At 41.7% G+C, this 19,668-nt stretch overlaps 1 protein-coding gene across 2 annotated transcripts in view; it reads left to right on the forward strand.

The window, feature by feature from the left end:
- The window catches only part of dtl (denticleless E3 ubiquitin protein ligase adapter), a 166,065-nt gene extending 146,745 nt beyond the window's left edge, over positions 1-19,320 (forward strand). For both annotated transcript variants that reach the window (XM_078557024.1, XM_078557023.1), the window contains exons 7-15: positions 1,745-1,860; positions 1,991-2,064; positions 6,017-6,120; positions 6,565-6,669; positions 10,839-10,951; positions 13,423-13,512; positions 14,352-14,466; positions 15,343-16,169; positions 17,810-19,320. In XM_078557024.1, coding sequence (XP_078413150.1) covers positions 1,745-1,860; positions 1,991-2,064; positions 6,017-6,120; positions 6,565-6,669; positions 10,839-10,951; positions 13,423-13,512; positions 14,352-14,466; positions 15,343-16,169; positions 17,810-17,908 — 1,643 coding nt within the window. In that variant the 3' untranslated portion in view covers positions 17,909-19,320. The remainder of the gene's footprint in view (positions 1-1,744; positions 1,861-1,990; positions 2,065-6,016; positions 6,121-6,564; positions 6,670-10,838; positions 10,952-13,422; positions 13,513-14,351; positions 14,467-15,342; positions 16,170-17,809) is intronic.
- Positions 19,321-19,668: the final 348 nt, after the last annotated feature.

The raw sequence follows: 19,668 nt of genomic DNA on the forward strand, positions 1-19,668 counted from the left end.
GTGCTTTTCATAAGTATTTGCCTCCCATCTTGGATCTGTTATGGAGATTGTGAATGGTGCAAGCATAACTTGAGGAATTGTTGGGGCATCTGTGATCCCAACATTTCTCCAACCTTTGGTGTTTGGGCTGAAATATTAACTGATTGTAATGTCAGATTATTAAAATATTTCTTTAATAGGGGGAATGTGGCATTAAACAAAATTGTGCCTTGTGTAAAGTTAGATCATTGGCAATTGTATTGAAAATTTTCGATAGATTTTGCTAAGAGATTGTGTGCACTGGTCTCTTCATAACAGGATATCATAAAAACAAAAAACTACTGCGGATGCTGGAAATCCAAAACAAAAACAGAATTACCTGGAAAAACTCAGCAGGCCTGGCAGCATCGGCGGAGAAGAAAAGAGTTGACGTTTCGAGTCCTCATGACCCTTCAACAGAACTAAGTAATATTAGGAGAGGGGTGAAATATAAGCTGGTTTAAGGTGGGGGAGTGGGGGGGAGGTGGTTGTAGGGACAAGCAAGCAGTGATAGGAGCAGATAATCAAAAGATGTCACAGACAAAGAGGTGTTGAAGGTGGTGATATTATCTTAACGAATGTGCTAATTAAGAATTGATGGCAGGACACTCAAGGTACAGCTCTAGTGGGGGTGGGGTGGAAAGACTGACAGGGCATTAAAGATATAGATTTAGAAATAATGGAAATAGGTGGGAAAAGAAAAAATTCTGTTGAAGGGTCACGAGGACTCGAAACGTCAACTCTTTTCTTCGCCGCCGCTGCTGCCAGACCTACTGAGTCTTTCCAGGTAATTCTGTTTTTGTTTTGTGACTGGATATCGTATGTGCTTTCACTGTTTGGAGCAGTATTTGCATTCAGAGAAACACTTTTAGAAGTTGTTTTATAACAATTCTGATCTTTTGATTTCTACTTTTCATTTTAAAGAGCAGATGCTGGCCTCAGTGGTGCATTCACTGCAAAAGTCCTGTTTAAAGGCAGCAGAATGACCACACACTGATGCTGAACTGCAACAACATATAAAAGCAAAACACTGCAGATGCTGGAAATCCAAAATAAAATGTGTCCTGATGAAAGGTCACAACCTGAAATGCTAACTCTGTTTCTCCCTCCACGGCTGTTGCCAAACTCGCTGAGTATTTCCAGCATTTTCTGTTTTTTATTACTGCAATAATATAAATTTATTTACGAATGCCAGTCCTATTCTTTTGTAGTCCAACTTGGCACTTCCTTCTCAACAATACCCAAATGGTTACCAGTGTCTCTTTGAAACTAATGTATTATATTTAAGATAAGTTTAAAAGGGTACAGTTCTCTAACTTATTTTTAATTATGGAAGGGATGAGGCTCTGATAGGGAGGTTGCCTTTTTCAATGTCCCCTGTATATAATTCTGCGGTGCATCAGTGTGAAACTGAGTTATGCAGAACGTAAAGCTGAGATCCCTAGCTTCAAGAGGTGGCCAAGATACTTCCTTTCTGTGATTTGGTTATGATGTTCACTTCACCACCACCAGCCCAGGTCTAAGAGATGGCTAATTCTCAATGTCTATGTTAAGGCAGGCAGAATGACAATGGCCCTGAATGAGAATAGTATAATCAAGCAATTGGTAGCTTCCTCACATGACAAATACAGCTCGAAGAGTGTTAAAACATGAAGAATGTGTAGGGGGGGGAGAAAGACTGTCTTAATTTTGAAGGTTATTCATAAGACTTCTTGCTTCTGGTTAGATGGATTTTACAGACAAGTGAAGCAAATTACTGGGGCTCACAACACACAGGCCAGGCAGACTCCTCCAAAACAGAAGAAACGACGACTGGCTGCACGGGGACTTGCTCCTTCTGTGGTATGATTCTTTTCACTGTAGTTCTCTGTACCTTTCTGTGGCGGTGCTCCGATCAGTGCTGCTTCAGTGGTTGGGTTTCCAGTCTCCTGATCATAATGGTGTGCTGAGTTGTGTCTCTTGTTTTCCACAGGATTTTCAGCAGAGTGTAACAGTGGTGATTTTTCGAGATGAGAAAACTTTGATTTCTGCGGGGGCAGTGGATGGGTAAGTGGAACTTGGAACAGGAATGAGAGCTGTGTTTATCATATGAGGAAGCTAACAATTGCTTGATTAAAAGCAAAATACTGCGGATGCTGGAAATCTGAAACAAAAATGGCTGGAAAAACTCAGCAGGTCAGACAGCATCTGCGGAGAGGAAGACAGTTAACATTTCGAGTCTGTATGACTCTTCATCAGAACTAAAGAAAAATAGAAATGAGGTGAAATATGAGCTGGCTGAGGGGGGTGGGACAGGTAGAGCTGGATCGAGGGCCAGTGAAAAGTGGAGATTGCCAAAGATGTCATAGACAAAAGGACAAAGGGGTGTTGACAGTGGTGATATTAGCTAAGGAATGTGCTAATGGTGACATTAAGGGTAGAAAGCAGGATGAGCAAGTTACAGATGACCCTAATGGGGGTGGGGTAGGGGGAAGGGATTGAAATGGGCTAAAAGGTGGAGATAAAACAATGGATGGAAATAAATTTGAAAATAGTAGAAATAGGTGGGAAAAGAAAAATATATTTTAAAAAATTATTAGAAAAAAGGGGGATCGGAAAGGGGGTGGGGATGGAGGAGAGAGTTCATGCTCTGAAGTTGTTGAACTCAATGTTAAGTCCGGAAGGCTGTAAAGTGCCTAGTCGGAAGATGAGGTGCTATTCCTCCAGTTTGTGTTGAGCTTCACTGGAACATTGCAGCAGGCCAAGGACGGACGTGTGGGCATGAGAGCAGGGTGGAGTGATGAAATAGCAAGCGACAGGGAGGTCTTGGGCCATGCTTGCAGACAGACCGAAGGTGTTCCGCAAAGCGGTCACCCAGTCTGCGTTTGGCCTCTCCAATGTAGAGGAGATTGCATTGGGAGCAGCGAATGCAGTAGACTAAATTGAGGGAAGTGCAAGTGAAGTGCTGTTTCACTTGAAAGGAGTGTTTGGGCCCTTGGATGGTGAGGAGGGGGGAAGTAAAGGGCAGGTGTTGCACCTTCTGCGGTTGCATGGGAAGGTGCTGTGGGAGGGGGTTGAGGTGTAGGGGGTGATGGAGGAGTGGACCAGGGTGTCCCGGCGGGAACGGTCCCTACGGAATGCTGATGGTGGGGGGGGTGGGGGGGTGAAGGGAAGATGTGTTTGGTGGTGGCACATCATGCTGGAAATGGCAGAGGATGATCCTTTGAATGTGGAGGCTGGTGAGGTGATAAGTGAGGACAAGGGGGACCCTATCATGGTTCTGGGAGGGAGAGGAAGGTGTGAGGGCGGATGCGCGGGAGATGGGCCGGACACAGTTGAGGGCCCTGTAGACTGAGGAAGATTGCTTGATTATACTGTTCTCATTCTGCCTGGCCCCCCTTAACTTATTTAAAATAAATACATTTCTTCTAGATTTCTGGTAATTCAATGAATCATGATTTCTCTCTACCTTCCTTGATTTGTTCTCTCTTTTGTGCACCCCCTCGCCTGCCCCCACACTCTCTCTTCATCTCCTCCCATTCGCCACTATGATTCTAAATGAATACCCAAGTGTGGCTTTCAGTTAAAAGCCTGAGAAGGGTGAAGGCCTTGTTGCTCTCCTCCTAAGTATTTTTTAATCTAGTTAATATTCTGGTTGGTAAAATGCAGATTTCAGGTCAAACAGGGTAGGGGAAAATAAATAGACCAAGAACACAGATGAGTGGAAGCGGAGAGTGGCAATGAGAAAGAGGGGAGAGAGGAGGTTCGGTAAAAGAATTATCAAGAGATTGGCTCCAGCCAGATAAATGATGCTGGGAAGGGTGAGGTGAGATGTGCTCACAAAAGAAGCTGGGGTGGGTGGGGGGCACTGATCACTCAAGTAATGGTTTACGGTATGTGGAGAGGTGCTCAACTTAGCTTTGCAGGCTTGGATCAAATGAATGCCAGTGTGGGGTAGGGAGAAGGTTGACTCCAAACGTCTATATACTGTTCAGAGGGGAAGTAGGGCATTCACTATATTTCTGCTCTGTGCAGAGGTCCAAAGTGTGGACTGGGGTTGGGGTGGAGGGGGGGATTCCTTCCAGATTGCTTTGCACATTCAGAGGGTTGAGGAGAGGCTAAGCCTGTGGGGGAGGGATTGCAGAATATCCCTGCTTAGTGGGGGTAAATTTAAACAGCAATTATATCTATGACCAGATCATCTGTTTTAATGGTATAAAAAAAACCTGGAAAACCCCAGCAGGTCAGGTATCATTTGTAGAAAGTGCAACAATGTTTCTGTTGCTGAGTGTTTCCAGCATTTTCTGCTTTCATTTCCGATCGCCAGCATCTGCAGTATTTGATTTTGTATCTGTGTTAGAAAATAGAGATAGTTTAATTAAGTTATATTAGTATTTATGGGTATTAAGAATCAGTTTTAGCTTTAAAGTTTAAGTTCGATTAGTATTTCTGTATCTGTATGTTAAGAAAAGGTCAAGTTGAGTTCTCATTTCACTTTTATAGGGTGTCTGCATTTCTAATGAGAGTTTACAACTGTAAGACAAGTTAAGCAAACAAAGGTAGAAAAACTGGGCTGTTGCCTAGCAACAGGGGTCCAGAGAGGCAGGTCCCTCACACACACACACACACACACACACACACATAAGAAACTAGAAACAGCAGTTTGATTTGGAAACTGTTTGAGTTCAGTTGGTTTTGAAGACAGCTGCCAAGCAGAAGCAACCTAGAAGGGACAGATAGCCAGATCCAAGCTAAAGTTGGTTGAAAGTAGCTGCCACAAAGAGACTAGGGCAAAGGGGATAGATAGCTAGTCCCAAGCTAAAGAAGGAACTCCCCAAGAATCCAGTGGAGCGAAGCAGGAGAGAGTCCCAAGCAGACCTTCTAGTCAAAGGAAGGACAGGAACCTGGAAAAGGTCCTGGTAAGTGAAGTCAAGGGTGAGGGGCAGAGAAAGGCTCCAAGCTTCACGTTTAAAGCCTCAAGCTGCAGGAAGCAGAGTCAAAGTGATATAATGGCTTGTGAGAAGTCAGAAGGCCTAAAGGACGGCTGAAGGCCTGTAACTCTTTGCTATGGGCATATGACAGCTGAGTCAGTGTGAGTGCATGGATGACAGCTTAAATGCATGTGGTGACCCAGGGAAGAGGAACATCAGAAGGAGAGTACGAAACCCTGGAGTTGAACCCTTGTGGAAGGTGTCTGAGAGAAAGCATCGGTTTGGGAGACTATTTCAAGGCGAGTTCTTGGAAAGTGGAGATTGGAAACCCTCGTGTGAAAAACAGAGTTCAGTGAGACTGGTTGGTTCACGGTGTAAGAGGCGTCTGGGGGTGGAGTTGAGGAGAGATCCATAGCATATGTCTGAGGTGCCATCTATCACTTAGTTTCAGTGTGTCATGTGTTTGACCTCAGGTCGCCAATTGGTTTACATAGACTGTGTCGTTACTGTGAACATTAGAATATAAGATAGCTTTTGTAACTTGTGTTATCCTTACAAATCCGTATTTATCTGTAAACGTATAGTTGTAGGTGAAGGAGTATTGTAATATAGTTCACCTTTCCTTGTTTAATGTTTTATGCGTTTGTTAAAAGCTCATTAGCTGACTCCTGTGATTCTGTTCAGTAGCCCCTCTCCACATATCTAAACAATCAAATAAAAGTTAGGATCCATCAAGCTGAGTTCCACCCTGCCATCAGGCTTGTCCAGTGGTAACCTCAGCTGGGGATCATAACATCTGTTTTAGTGATGTCTGTTGAGGGGTAAATGCTGGCCAGGACACTGTTCTTGAAATAGTGCTGTGCGATCCGAGAAGATGTTGGTTTAATGTTGGATTCGAAGGATAGCACCTTCAGGACTGCATTGAAGTATCCATTTAGATTACAATCTCCAGTTTCTGGATTGTGACTTGAAGTCATACCTTTTTGACTCGGATGCGGGTGCTGGTACTAAACCAAGGCTAACATTTCTTTAGACCGTTTATGCAAAGTCTGTCACATCTTTAAAATTGGATTATATTTATTTTCCAGCGTCATCAAAGTGTGGGATTTGAGGAAGAACTACACCATTCATCACCAAGATCCCGTGCCAGTCCAGTCCTTCCCTTACCCAGGAACCAGTGCACGGAAGCTAGGTACATATCCTTTTCCTGTCAGTGCAGCTTTAGGAGAAGGGTGAGGATTCATTGATGTATGGTTAGGAATCTGCTATTGAATGTAGAATTATTCCCCTGAAGGAGCAGAGGAAATGGTGCATGACCTACTCTGACCAAGTGTCATAATTCAAATTGCAGGAAGCAAATCCTGCAGAAGTAAAATATTGAAGTACTTAATGTTATGAAACACTGAATATTTAAAACTGTTATGTTCTCGTCTGAATATTTTAAAAATAGGGCACCTTAACTGCAGTTTATATCTGTTCCTGAGGCCTAATAGGCTTGTTTTGAGTTAGATACTTGCATTGCATGATAGTATTTATTGATTCAATTGTAGTACAATTCGTTTCTGGCTGTGGAAAATTAGATTTTTAAACTATACCCTAAAATAATTGGGGAATTTCTATCTCTTCACTTTTGCAGGATATTCCAATCTTGTCTTGGACTCAAGAGGCTCCAATCTTTTTGCAAACTGCACTGATGATAACATTTACATGTTTAATGTGACTGGCCTGAAAACTGCACCAGGTGAGTAAGGGCTTGTCTGTCTGTTACACTTTGGTAAAGGAGAGGAGAGGAGCTTTTTCATTTATTTAGGGACCATAAGGCCAACTTTTCTACTGTTCTTTCCTTATTTCTTCTTTCAACAATGAGAATTAGATTAATTTTTATATAAAACCTATATTTGCATCCTTTTGTTTCCAACTTGCCTACACTTTAAAAAGTAATTGTGTAAAGTGTTTTAAGACTTTTTGATATGAATGGTGCTGTGTGGATGCTATTCCTTATAAAATCTGATGAGTAACTTACCTCGGAGTAGCACAAATTGCATTTAACCTACAATGTTGGTGCAAAGAATTTAACAAATTTGGAGTCTAGGTCTAAACTGACCCTGGAATACTGAAAAGCTAGCCTTAGTAATAGTTACCATGAAACCGTTGTCGATTGTCATCAAAATGGTTCTGGTTCACTGATGCCATTCTTGTCTGGTCTGGTCTACATGTGACTCCATACCCACAACAATGTGGTTGACTCTTGATGTCCTCTGAAATGGTCTAGCAAGTCATTTGGTTGTGTGAAACCAGATGGACCACCCAACATCAACCTCAGCACTGGAAACGACAATGGCACACCCAACTCTGTCAACCCTGCAAGAAGAGCTGTCCCACAGACTAGCCAAGCCACAGCCTGACATTGTCTGTAATGTATGATTCTGAGTGTATGACTTTGTCCCAGACACCCACCATCACCATCCCTGGCTATGTCCTGTCCTACTGGCAAGACAGACCCAAACAGAGGTGGTGGCACAGTGGCGTATAGTCGGGAGGGAGTTGCACTAGGACGACTCAACATTGACTCTGGGCCCCATGAAGTCTCATGGCATCAGGTCAAATGTGGGCAAGGAAACCTCCTGCAGATTACTACCTACCTCCCACACCCCCTTGAGCTGATGAATCAGTGCTTCTCCATGTTGAACACCACTTGGAAGAAGTACTGAGGGTGGCAAGGGTGTATAGTGTACTCTTGATGGGGGACTTCAAAGTCCATCGCCAAGAGTGGCTCGGTAGCACCACTACTATAAGGCTATAAGATGTAGGAGCAGAAGTAGGCCTTTCAGCCCATCGGGTCTGCTCTGCCATTCAATGAGTTCATGGCTGATCTGATAATCCTCAATTCCACTTTCCTGCCTTTTCCCCATAAACTTTGATTCCCTTACTGATTAAAAATCTGTCTATCTCTGCCTTGAATATATTTATCGACCCAGCTTCTACAGCCCTCTGCAGTAAAGAATTCCACAGATTCACGACCCACTGAGAAAAGAAATTTCTCCTCATCTCTGTTTTAAATGGGTGACCCCTTATTCTGAGACTATGCCCTCTGGCCCTACACTCTCCTACAAGGGGAAACAACCTCTCAGCATCTACCCTGTCAAGTTCCCTAAGGATATTATGTTTCAATAAGGTCGCCTCTCATTCTTCTAAACTCTAATGAGTTCAGGCCCAACCGACTAAACCTCTCCTCATAAGAAAATCCCTCCGTACCCGAAATCAACCTAGTGAATCTACTGGCTGAGTCCTGGAGGGCACAGCTGCTAGACTGGGTCTGCGGCAGGTAGTGAGGGAATCAACGAGGGAAAAACCTACTTGACCTCGTCCTCACCAATCTACCTGTTGCAGATGCATTTATCGATGACAGTATTGGTAGGAGTGACCACTCACACAGCGGTAAAGGCAAACTCCTGTCTTCACACTGAGCAATACCCTCCATTGTGTTGTGTGGCACTACCACCGTGCTAAATGGAATAGATTTCAAACAACTCAAAGCAGGCATCCATGAGGTGCTGTGGGCCATCAGCAGCAGAATTGTATTCAACCACTTTCTGTAACCTCATGGCCTGACATATCCCTCACTCTACCATTACCATCAAACCAATGGATCAACCCTGGTTCGATGAAGAGTGCAGGAGGGCATGCCAGGAGCAGTACAAGGCACACCTGAAAATGAGATGTCAACCTGGTGAAGCCACCACACAGGACTACTTGCATGGCAGACAGCAAAAGTATCATGCGATAGATGGAACTAAGCGATCCCACAATCAACATCAGATCTAAGCTCTGCAGCCCTGCCACATCCAGTCATGAATGATGGTGGACAATTAAGCAGCTAACTGGAGGAGGCGGCTCCACAAATAAACCCATCCTCAATGATGGAAGAGCCCAGCACATCAGTGCAAAAGACAAGGCTGAAGCCTTTGCAGCCATGTTCAGCCAGAAGTGTTGAGTAGATGATCCATCTCAGCGTCAGGACTCCAGCATCACAGGTGCCATTCTTCAGCCAATTCAATTTGCTCCACATGATATCAAGAAATGGCTGAAGGCACTAGATAGTGCAAAGGCTATGGGCCCTGGCAACATTCCAGCAATGGTACTGAAGAACATACAAACCTACAAAATAGGAGCATGAGTCAGCCATTTGGCCCCTCGACCTGCTCCACTATTCAGTAAGATCATGGCTGATCTGTTTGTATTTCAAGTTTCACATTCCCATCTGCCTTTAGATTACTGGGTTACTGTTGACCAGAAACTGAACTGGACCAGCCATATAAACACTGGCTACAAGAGCAGGTCAGAGGCTGGGAATCCTATGGTGAGTAACTCACCTCCTGACTCCCCAAAGCCTGTCCACCATCTACAAGGCACAAGTTAGGAGTGTGATGGAAAACTCTCCACTTGCTTGGTTCAGTGCAGCTTCAACAACACTCAAGAGGCTTGACACCATCTAGGACAAAGCAGCCTGCTCGATTGGCACCCCATCTACCACCTTTAACATTCACTCACTCCACCATTGACAGTGGCAGCAGTATGTACTGTCTACAAGATGCACCAGCAACTCACCAAGGCTCCTTTGACAGCACCTTCCAAACTTGTGACCTTTACCTCATAGAAGGACAGTTGCATGGGAACGCCACCACCCGCAAGCACCCCTCCAAGCCACACACCAACCTGGCTTGGAGCTAAATCGCCATTCTTCCACTGTCGCTGGGTCAAAATCCTGGAACTCCATCCCTAACAGTACCTGCACCACATGGACTGCCACGGCTCAAGAAGGCAGCTCACCACCACCTTCTCAAAGGGCAGTTAGGGATGTGCAATATATGTTGACTTAGTCAGCGATGCACACATCCCAAAAAAGAACATGAAAAACAAACTCCAATGCACTCAGAACTCAAGTTTGGCTCTGACATTTTGCACCACAATTCTTGTCTTGATGCAAAGTGAAACAGCTGCATACCAAGCTGAGAGTTGTAATATGAATACAAAGGAAAAACATTGCATTTATATAGCCTGTTTCATGACCTCAGCCCATTCCAAAATGCTTTACAACCAATTAAGTCATTTTTGAAGTATCGCCACCTGTTATGTACGGAAATGTTGCAGCCAGTTTACCTACAATAAGGTCCCACATGCAGTGTTGGGATAAATCACAAGATGATTATTTTGTGAGATTTTTATGTCCACCTGTCTTACAAACTTAAATTCTTGGTCAGAAGGCAAAGCACCTTTCCGAAGTGAAAACTGAGCTTGTGGAACTTGAGGCAACAGCTAGAGGGTGTGTTTTTAATTTGCTTTGCCTGAAGTCTCCCTATGTCTAATACAAACTGGTTGAGGGAATGAGTTAGGGTTTTGTTCCAGGTCTGTAGTTGACGACATTAAAGTTTGCGAGGTTCTTTCCAGGATAAAGGACTTGTATTTTGTAAGGTGCATACGCCATAAAAAGCTTGATTTTCCCTTCTCACACTGTGTGAGATTTGAACATATCCGTGTGAGGAAATATGGGCAGAGCTCAATGAACTCTCATGCACTGTACTTTCCTCGAATGTCTAATATGACTCTGCTTGCATTGACATCTTGGTTCAGCTTGAATGTGACTTGTTCCATTTATCAAGTTCAGAGTCACAGTCAAGACAACAATTGGAGACTTTGTACCATTGAGAAAGAATGCAAACTCGTAGGTAATATAAATTAATTAGTAGCATCATTATTTTTGAGCTGCTTGACCTACTCTGGCATGTTTTTAAAATTTCCAATAATTTAAGTCCAAAAATCTGATGCTAAGTTGCCCGAAGCAGGTCAGATCTTAATTCATGGAATTTCTTTATCCACCTTTTAATAACTGCCCTTCTATGTTTTATATAGTGGCAACCTTCAATGGTCACCAGAACTCCACCTTCTATATCAAGGCCAATCTTAGTCTGGATGATCAATTCCTCCTCAGTGGGTCCACTGACCATAATGCTTATATCTGGAAGGTGAGTGACTGCTGTGCAGTTTGAAGCGGAAACAGGTGCACCAAGCCAAAGTGCGTATTAACACTACACTTTTCAATCTGCATCAAAGAGCCCTTCAGGACTCTCCCCTCCTCTTTTCTCAACTGTGGTACAGTTGTGCTGAAAGCAAACAGCTTGGAGTAACTCAGTGCAATTTATCAGTTGTTTGCTGTGTAAAAGTAGTACATTTCTGCCATTTTAATTTTCTGCTTTCCTTTACGTGCTGCTTCTTCTGCCACATGGTTTGATAGACCTCCCTCTACTGCACTTAAATTCTTATTCTTCAAATCTTTTCTCTTCAAATAATTATCCAATACTTTCTTGAAAGATGATTGAATGATTGGACCCTGCCTCCACAGTGCATTCCAGATCCTAACTATTCGCAGTGTAAAAATGTTTTTTCTCCATGTCACCTCTGATTCTTTTGCCAATCACTTTAAACCAATGTTCTCTGATTCTCGATGCTTCTACCAATGGGAACAGTTTTTCCTGCCTATTCTGTGCAGACCCTCATGATTTTGAACAACTCTGTCAAACCTCACCTCAACTTTCCCTTCTGTCAGGAGAACAGTCCCAGCTTCTCCAATTTATCCTCGTAAATGAGCTCTCTCATCCCTGGAACCATTCTCATAGTTCTATTCTGCGCCTTCTCTGATGCTTTCACAGAAAGATTGCTAACGCGTGGTGCCTGGCACCCTGAACTGGATGGATTATGACGATGTCAGATGTGACCAGATTCATTGGGGGAGAAATTAACATCAATTCCTCAGGGGCAGGCAGCCCCATGAGCCATTACCTGTGTGGGTTCTTCATTGATGATATTGCCAGAAGTGGGGCGACATGAACAATTATTTCTCCCCTATTATTCTTCTGTGTAAGCCTGCAATAGGTCCCATTTAGTTCAGGATCTAAATTAAATGTTTTATTTTGGTGTTTAAGTATTGATACATTGGTATTTTGCTAAATTCTAGTATAGCCTAGGTTCAACTTCTGGGTTTTGCTTTAACTCGCTCCAGTGTTTCATTAAATATATTTTGTGCCCAGTGCGCACTCACTGTAAACCTACATCTTTTTTCCTGATAGATTTTTCATGTTTGAGTTCATTGTAACAGCTAATCTATTAACTGTCACATCTGCGTCAGTGCTGAAATGGAGGGTGACTCATCACAGGAAATTGAAAGCCTGCAGAACTGTTGTCAGAGGTTAAGAATCTTCCTGTGATTCTTTCTTTGAAAAATTGAGAAAGGGATAAGAGAGATTTATGGGGTTAACTTATCGGTAATAATTTCCTCCAGGTAAAAATTCCCTGTTTCTGAGTAGTGAGTCTTTTAAATCGATACTGATTTCGTTTTCAACAATCTTCCCTCAGCTGTCAAAGCATACAATTAATTTCGGTCTTGGACAATGTGACTCCATGTTGAAATGACAGCTGCAGTTCTGTGCTGTGCAGGAGTCTATTTAACCAGCACCTTCAGGGCTCTTCTGTTGTTCATTGTGAAGTGAGAAACTGAACCATATGAACCAAGAGGCATCTATATAATCAATTTTCTCTTATGTGTTAGCTGATCCTGACTGGGGCAGCAGTGGTATTGCAGCTAGCCTCAGCATCTGGCTTCTGGATATGGAAAAATTAGCTACGATAGCTGCTCCTGTATGCTAGCCAGCGACTTCTGCTGGAAAGCTATTCTAGGTACATAAGATGAAAACGGGTTTCAGCTTGATTGTGATGCCTACCATAATTGAATAGGTTAACTTCACTAGTTTCATCAGTGAAGGTTTCATGGGGCTGTTTATTGCACTACACCACCGCATGAATCGTCACTTTCACAAAATGATGGGGAGATATTGCAAATGATAAACTTGCTGCAACTGCTTCCAGTGAGTTGTGCCGTTTGAGTATATTGGGGTAGCAGGAAGCTTTTTTTTTCTCCACAGAAGATCAGCTCTGAACTGTCCGGTGATCTCCTGTGTAGACGGATAGTTTTTCAAGACTCCTTGTTACTCATCTTTTCACCATCATCTGCAGAAAGTGGGTCAACGTGCATGAGACAGACTGACAAATTAGCCTAATCTATTAAGATGGAGAGATGTTTGAGCTGAGAATTGACAAATTCTGTCATCTTATCACTAAAATTTGGGCTACACTAATGTGTCAAGAACTGCACCATATGATCCAGTTCCACTCTGGAGTCTGTTTGGCAGCATTCCAGTCTAGACTGCAAGCATTTAGTCACAGTGACTGAATGCTCATGGCAACTTCACAATAATAATTTGAGTCTGAATTGCAGCACTGTCGTTAGAAGTTGTCCCACTTGTGACTTTCTCTCACCTGAATATGATCTGGGATTTATAATTGCATCAATGAGATCCCATCAAGCTGAACATGATATTTGGCTTGTTGAATTATCTTGCTTTAATGCAAATCAATTTAATCCTGATTCTCATTATTTCAGGTCTCTGATCCTCATCATCCTCCAACAGTGCTCCATGGGCACACTCAAGAGGTGACATGTGTGTCCTGGTGTCCATCGGACTTCTCAAAGGTCAGTATGTGCGCGCTTGTGATCTGTCAGGTGGTATTTAAAGGGGAAGTTACCGTCAATTTGGCTATAGTATACACAGTTTGTTCCAAGTTGTCGAGCGAAATCTGTCACTCAGCTGATGCTGACCAGTTGTTCTTATAAATGGGACAATACGTTAATCAGCTGTACTTCTCAGGACCTTGCCCAAGCAAATTCTGCTTAATTGAAGCATCTGGGGCAGCCAATTTGAGCCAACTCATTGACCTGATTATTTATTTTGAAAATTGAACATTTTTGTTTCTGTGAAGTATGGAACAAATTATTCTTTTTAAATATATAACTTTGCACTGGCCCTGTTGGTTGTTTGACTTTACAACCGTAAGTTGGGTGACTCATATTTGAGCCAGTAGGGGGCGATATCGAAGCTAAGTGAAACTACTAAATTTCACTAAAGATGTATGATCAGCTAATTCTTACCACACCAAATTAAGAATTTTAATGTGCGCTATTGGAGTAAACTCCTAAGAGTATTTGAATCGCATCTGGGGGTAGCAAAATTTGTAGGTGTATCTTCAATGTGGTCTTGAAGGAAATATAATTATCTTGGCTGATCATTCTATAATTTTGCTTTTATCAGCAATGGGCTTATTTTTAGTTGAAAAAAAAATCCCCCTTCATGCTTTGCCAAAGATTGGAAATGTTGTCCATTCTAAAAGCTAAAATGGCTAACTACATGAAGGTAGGCTCTCTGCATAAATAGGAGCCCCTTCTGCACAATGCCCCTCCTGTAAATTTATACACCAAAAAGCTAAACATTTGTGATTTTGGAGTCCTAATTCTATATCTGTCTCCTCTTTTAGATTGCCACGTGTTCTGACGATAATACTGTTCGAATCTGGCGTCTCAACCGAAAAATGGGTGTGGCAAGGTCTGATTTGGTGGGAACTGCATGCCAGAAGAAGCATTTGGAGAAAGGTAACACAGTCCCGCATCGTACACATGGCCTTCAGGAGAACGTGGTCTTGTGTACAGTGATAGCATGATTTGAACTTTATGTATACGTTACCACAGGGCTACAAAATGTAACTCAATGACCCCATATGCAATAAAAGAATGTTGAACTAAACTTTCTTCTTGGGCAAGTTGTACTAAAGAAAAGCAATATTCTCAAAATTTCTAAAAATAGAAGCTGGTTGTAACACAGCAGGTCATTCAGCACATGAAAGAAAAATTAGGTTAATGTTTCAGCAGTGACCCTTCAGAATACAATTGCATTGTTCTGAAAGTATGTAACCTGTCTTTCTCCTTCAGATGTTATCTGACCTACTGTACTTCTCTATTTTTGTATATTTTTACTTCAGAAAATATATTGGTGTATTCCTTTTTCTACTATTAAATATCTTCATGGGCTATTAAGCACCATAATGATGAGAATGAGATTTTCAGTCCCATAGTTGTTTGTCACTTGAGCTTCCAGCCTTGATTGCAATATGTTTAGGTGACTATTTGCCAAGATGGAGAGGCAAATGTTTGACATGCAATTGGGTCCGCTAGTTGTAACTTGCCATGTTGTGCTCAGCAGTAAATATGAGCATAACTGCATAAAATAAGTTTTTTAAACAAATTGTTATGAATTGTTGTGCTGGTGAAGACAAATTTTGTAGACACTTTGCACAAAATTTTGGAAACATGCAGGATGTTAATATGCTTACAGGTACGTTCCAGGATACTTTCATGATAACATGACAATGCTGCCTAGAGAGTTTATGAATTAGTAACTTTAACTTGCAGTTTCTTTATTACTTTTGAAATGTTGAATCTTAGTAAGTCTTATCATCTTGCTTTTAACAGATGCTGTGATTCAGCCAATTAACAATACACAATCAATGAAAGAAGGCTCAAATCTGCCATCACCACAGCAAGCTGCATGTGCCCCTAATGTCAATGGAAGCCCTTCCAGCACACCCACCTCTGTGGCTCAGAGATCCGTGGACAAGAATTATAGACCATGTCAGCTAGCTCAGACAAGTTCTACTTCCCCAAAGTCTGCTTCTGGGAAAATGTCGATCAAGAAATGGGTTGTTAAGAGCCCCAGCACTCCTGCCTCACTCTCTGATGCTCCCAACACGTCACCGAGGAGTGTGCTAGCCCCAGTTGAACAAAGTCAATCAAAAAATGTCTCGGAAGCTGTAAACAACCAGATTTTTGAGAAGAAAGTTAAAAGGAGATTGGACACCAGTGGTGGATCAATAATGAACAAAAGTAAAAATGGAGACAACAGTATTGTAGCAGAAGTCAGCCCTGTTTCTAAAAGATGTAAAATTGGTATCTGTTGTTTAAAGGAACAGAGTTGGAAAAACTCATCTATGGAAGGTACAGAAGATAAAGGGATGAAAAGTTGTGACTGTGACACCAGGGAAAACCCCCCTCTGGCAAGCCCCTTCCCTAGTCCAGAGCGGGAAGATTCTTCCTCTTCCTGCAAGCCCCACTGCAGACAGAAACCCGCAATACTGGACAAAGAAAACGGCTCTCCTCAAAAATCAAACTGGCTTTCAGACCTGAGGGCCAAACAGAAACTTGAAATGAGCATTAGGATAGTGAGATCACCCAACAGTCCGACACTGTCATGGAGTCCAGCTATGAAGAAAAGGGAAGAAAGGACTACAACAGGCTTGCCAGTAAGTTGTTTACTGCAATGCTGTGTACTATATTATGATGGGTACAACTGTAAGGACAATGATTATGAAATAAACTTTATGAACAGGGGCATGCTTAAGTTGCAGTGGCTCCAATGCTCGAATTAGGCTTTTGGTTTTGGTCAAATTTCAAAAGCTGCAGTTGGTTTTATTTCAAAGGGTCCTTCTTGGTTCATTTGGCTATTTTAAACACTTAACCCAATAACCCTGCATGAGGGATTTTTCCTTTTGTTCATCCATAATTCACATCCTCTGTAATGATAGTTCTTTCCAAATGCTCTTCACAGGTTTAAACACTCCATTTTTTTTAGAATCCCAGTTGGTGCCCCTTTATATATAAAAAAAAACACCCATTTTGTTTTTGCTGAGTCACTCATCCAGATAATTAGCTTGGATTTTTTAAAATTGCATTTCCTCTCCCTCTCTCTGAGGGAATTATTAATAGTGAAGAATTCTGGTATGCATTCATAGACATTATTCAGCATCTTGTGTTTTCTGATTGTATTTGCCGATGAATAGCCCTCTACTTCATAACTGCAAGGGGTTAGACGCAAGTGACATAATTTCACCATAAAAAGAAAAATAGAGCTTCCTAGGTAAATGACATTTTTTTTATTTGTTCATGGGCTATGGGTATCACTGTTAAGACCAGTGTTTATTGTCCACTCCTAATTGCTTTTGAGAAGGTGGTAGTGAGTCACCACCTTGACCCATTAAAGTCCATGTGGGTACACCTATCATGCTGTTAGGGAGGGTGTTGTCAGATTTTGACTCCGTTTGGTGTTGCTTTTTCATCACTATTTTCAAGTCAGGATGGTGTGAGATTTGGAAGGGAACTTGCAGGTGGTGGTGTTCCCATGTACCTGCTACCCTTGTTCTTCTAGGTGCTAGAGGTCATGGATCCAGAAGGAGCCTTGGAGAATTGCTGCTGTGCCTCTTGGAGATGGTACAGATTGCAGCCACCATGTGCTGACGGGGGAGGGAGTACATGTTTAAAGTGGATGGGGTGCAAATAAAGCAAGCTGCTTTGTCCTAGATGGTGTCTCGAGTGTTGTTGGAGTTGTTTTCATCCAGGCAACAGGAGAGTATTCCATCATACTCGTGACTTGTTCCTTGTAGATGGTGGAAAGGCCTTGGGGAGTCAGGCGGTGAGTTACTCGCCATAAAATTCCCAGCCTCTGACTTGCTCTTGTAACCACAGTATTTATGTGGCTGGTCCAGTTAAGTTTCTGGTCAATGGGTAACCCCAGGATGTTGATTGTGGGGGATTCAATGATGCTGTTGAATGTCACAGAGAAGTGATTAGATTCTCTTGTTGGAGATGGTCATTCCATTATTCTTGTGTGGCACAAAAGTTATTTGCCACTTATCAGCCTAAGCCTGGATGTTGTACAGGTCTTGCTGCATATTGGTTTGAACTGGTGAACATTAAATACCCTTCATGCTTTGCCTCAGTTAAATCAATTTGCTGATGCCATTGGTGTTTTCCATTTAAACAAAATTGACAAACGCAAAACAGGTGTTGCTTAATTTACCTTCCATGCACATACTTAGTATCTGAAAAACGTATTATTTGTGTGGCAATAAGTTTGTCATAATCTGCTTTTTTTTTTACTCTACAGACTCCAGCTTCAATGCGCAAGATCTCTTCATATTTTCAGAAGTCACCTGGCCAACCATATTGTACTGCTGAGAATGGACAAATTATTGACTTAAATTAATACAGCTTTATGACCTCGTAGCATTCGTGAGGGAATGCTTGTCTTCATTGTGCAGTTTTTCCTGTCAGTGTGCCATCTGTGATGGTGCAGTTGTTACAATTAGCTTGTCAATGAAACTGGGTTAATAGTTTTAAATTAATTCTTTAACGTTTTGGTTTTTTCCCCCAATCAAATAGGTAGGTAACAATTCAAGTTCTGATACAATAAAATATGTACTGGTAATGGAACTCTGTACTAGAGATCCAAGGCTTGTGTTTTGAGTATTGATTGTTTCATGTACAGAGGGTGGATTTCTATGTACATATATAGAGGACTCAAAGCTCCTACTTGCACCAAATGAGCAATTACAGAAAATAAAGGATGACTAGCAAAAACAAAATTCCTGTATTTAACTAATCAATGCCCGAGTGCTGAAATAATCACTTTGTTTTGTTTGCTTCTTTGTAAAAGATGTGATTTCATTTGAATTTTATCTGATTTTTAACCAACATTTTCCAGCATAACTTTATTTTTACTTTTAAAAGGCACTGAATTGCAACTATATATATGAAGGCCCCACTTTCTCAACCTTGCCCCTTACCTGAGGTGTGGTGACCCTCAGGTTAAACTTACCACCAGTCGTGTCTCTCTAATGAGAGAGCAGCCTGTGGTCCCCTGGGACTATTACGACTTTCATGTATATAAACTGGTTGTGTTACTAGTCAGTTATGACTCTATTGTTCTTCAAACTTTGCTCCGCATATTTCAACATGATTTAGAACATGAAACAACAAGCAATTTTTGTTTAGATACAAACACAGCTTGGAATTAAATTATTGCATAATTTATATACAGATTTTACTTATATAAAAGGCAATCTTATACTTTGAAAATGCATAAAGGTTTCTTACTGTTACATGTGTATATGGAGTTAAATGCTTGGCTGCAAGGAATAATGTTTTTCAGCGTCAAGCCTGTGTAATCATGATATCATGTAACAATGATACGGGGGAGGCATATTGATGATTTCTTAAGTCAAAGCAATGGTTTATTTACATTGAGCAGTAGAAGCACCCTGCCCTTTCCCAGCCCTCTAACTTTCCGATTTCAATGCATATAGAACTGTGACACAATGTGAATTGATGGGGTTTTGCCATTGCTGGTGTGCTCTGCCCTTTCATTGTGTTACTGTTAACTATTCTGGATTGTTCTTTTATTGCACGTCAAGGTTAACTTACTGATGCTGTAAAAAGTTTTGCAACTCAGACTTATCATTGAATTGTCTGCAGTAGTTTTACTGGATAGTCTAATGCAAAAGTTCCTTATCTGATGTAAAAGTTACACTTTTTTTCTCGAGCAGTTTTATTTTAAATTGCACATTAAATTTGCAGCTTGTATTGATCATCTCAAAGTAATTACAAGGTTTTAATTGATTTCTTCGTCCATGAAGTTTGGTTCAATTTGTACCCTACGGTTTGAAGCAAGGTTCTGCTTCCAAAATATGTGGTTCATTCTCCATTTAAGATTACCGTACTGAATTAATCCGTGTTTGAAATACATATTGCTTTCCATTACCATCCTGGCATTTTTCTTAATAGAAAGGGATTCCACTCGATCAATGTCCAGCTTGTTCATGATCACAAGCAGAGCATCATGCAAGTCTGCCTGATTTCCTGACAATAGTTGTAGTTTATTCATTCTCTGCCAGTACCTTGGACCGCCTTTATTACAACTAGGCTGTAATGGCAATTTTCTTTCTAGTCTGTGACTTTAGTTATGGC

Source organism: Cetorhinus maximus, chromosome 14 (assembly GCF_964194155.1).
Source record: "Cetorhinus maximus chromosome 14, sCetMax3.hap1.1, whole genome shotgun sequence".
NCBI lineage: Eukaryota > Metazoa > Chordata > Chondrichthyes > Lamniformes > Cetorhinidae > Cetorhinus > Cetorhinus maximus.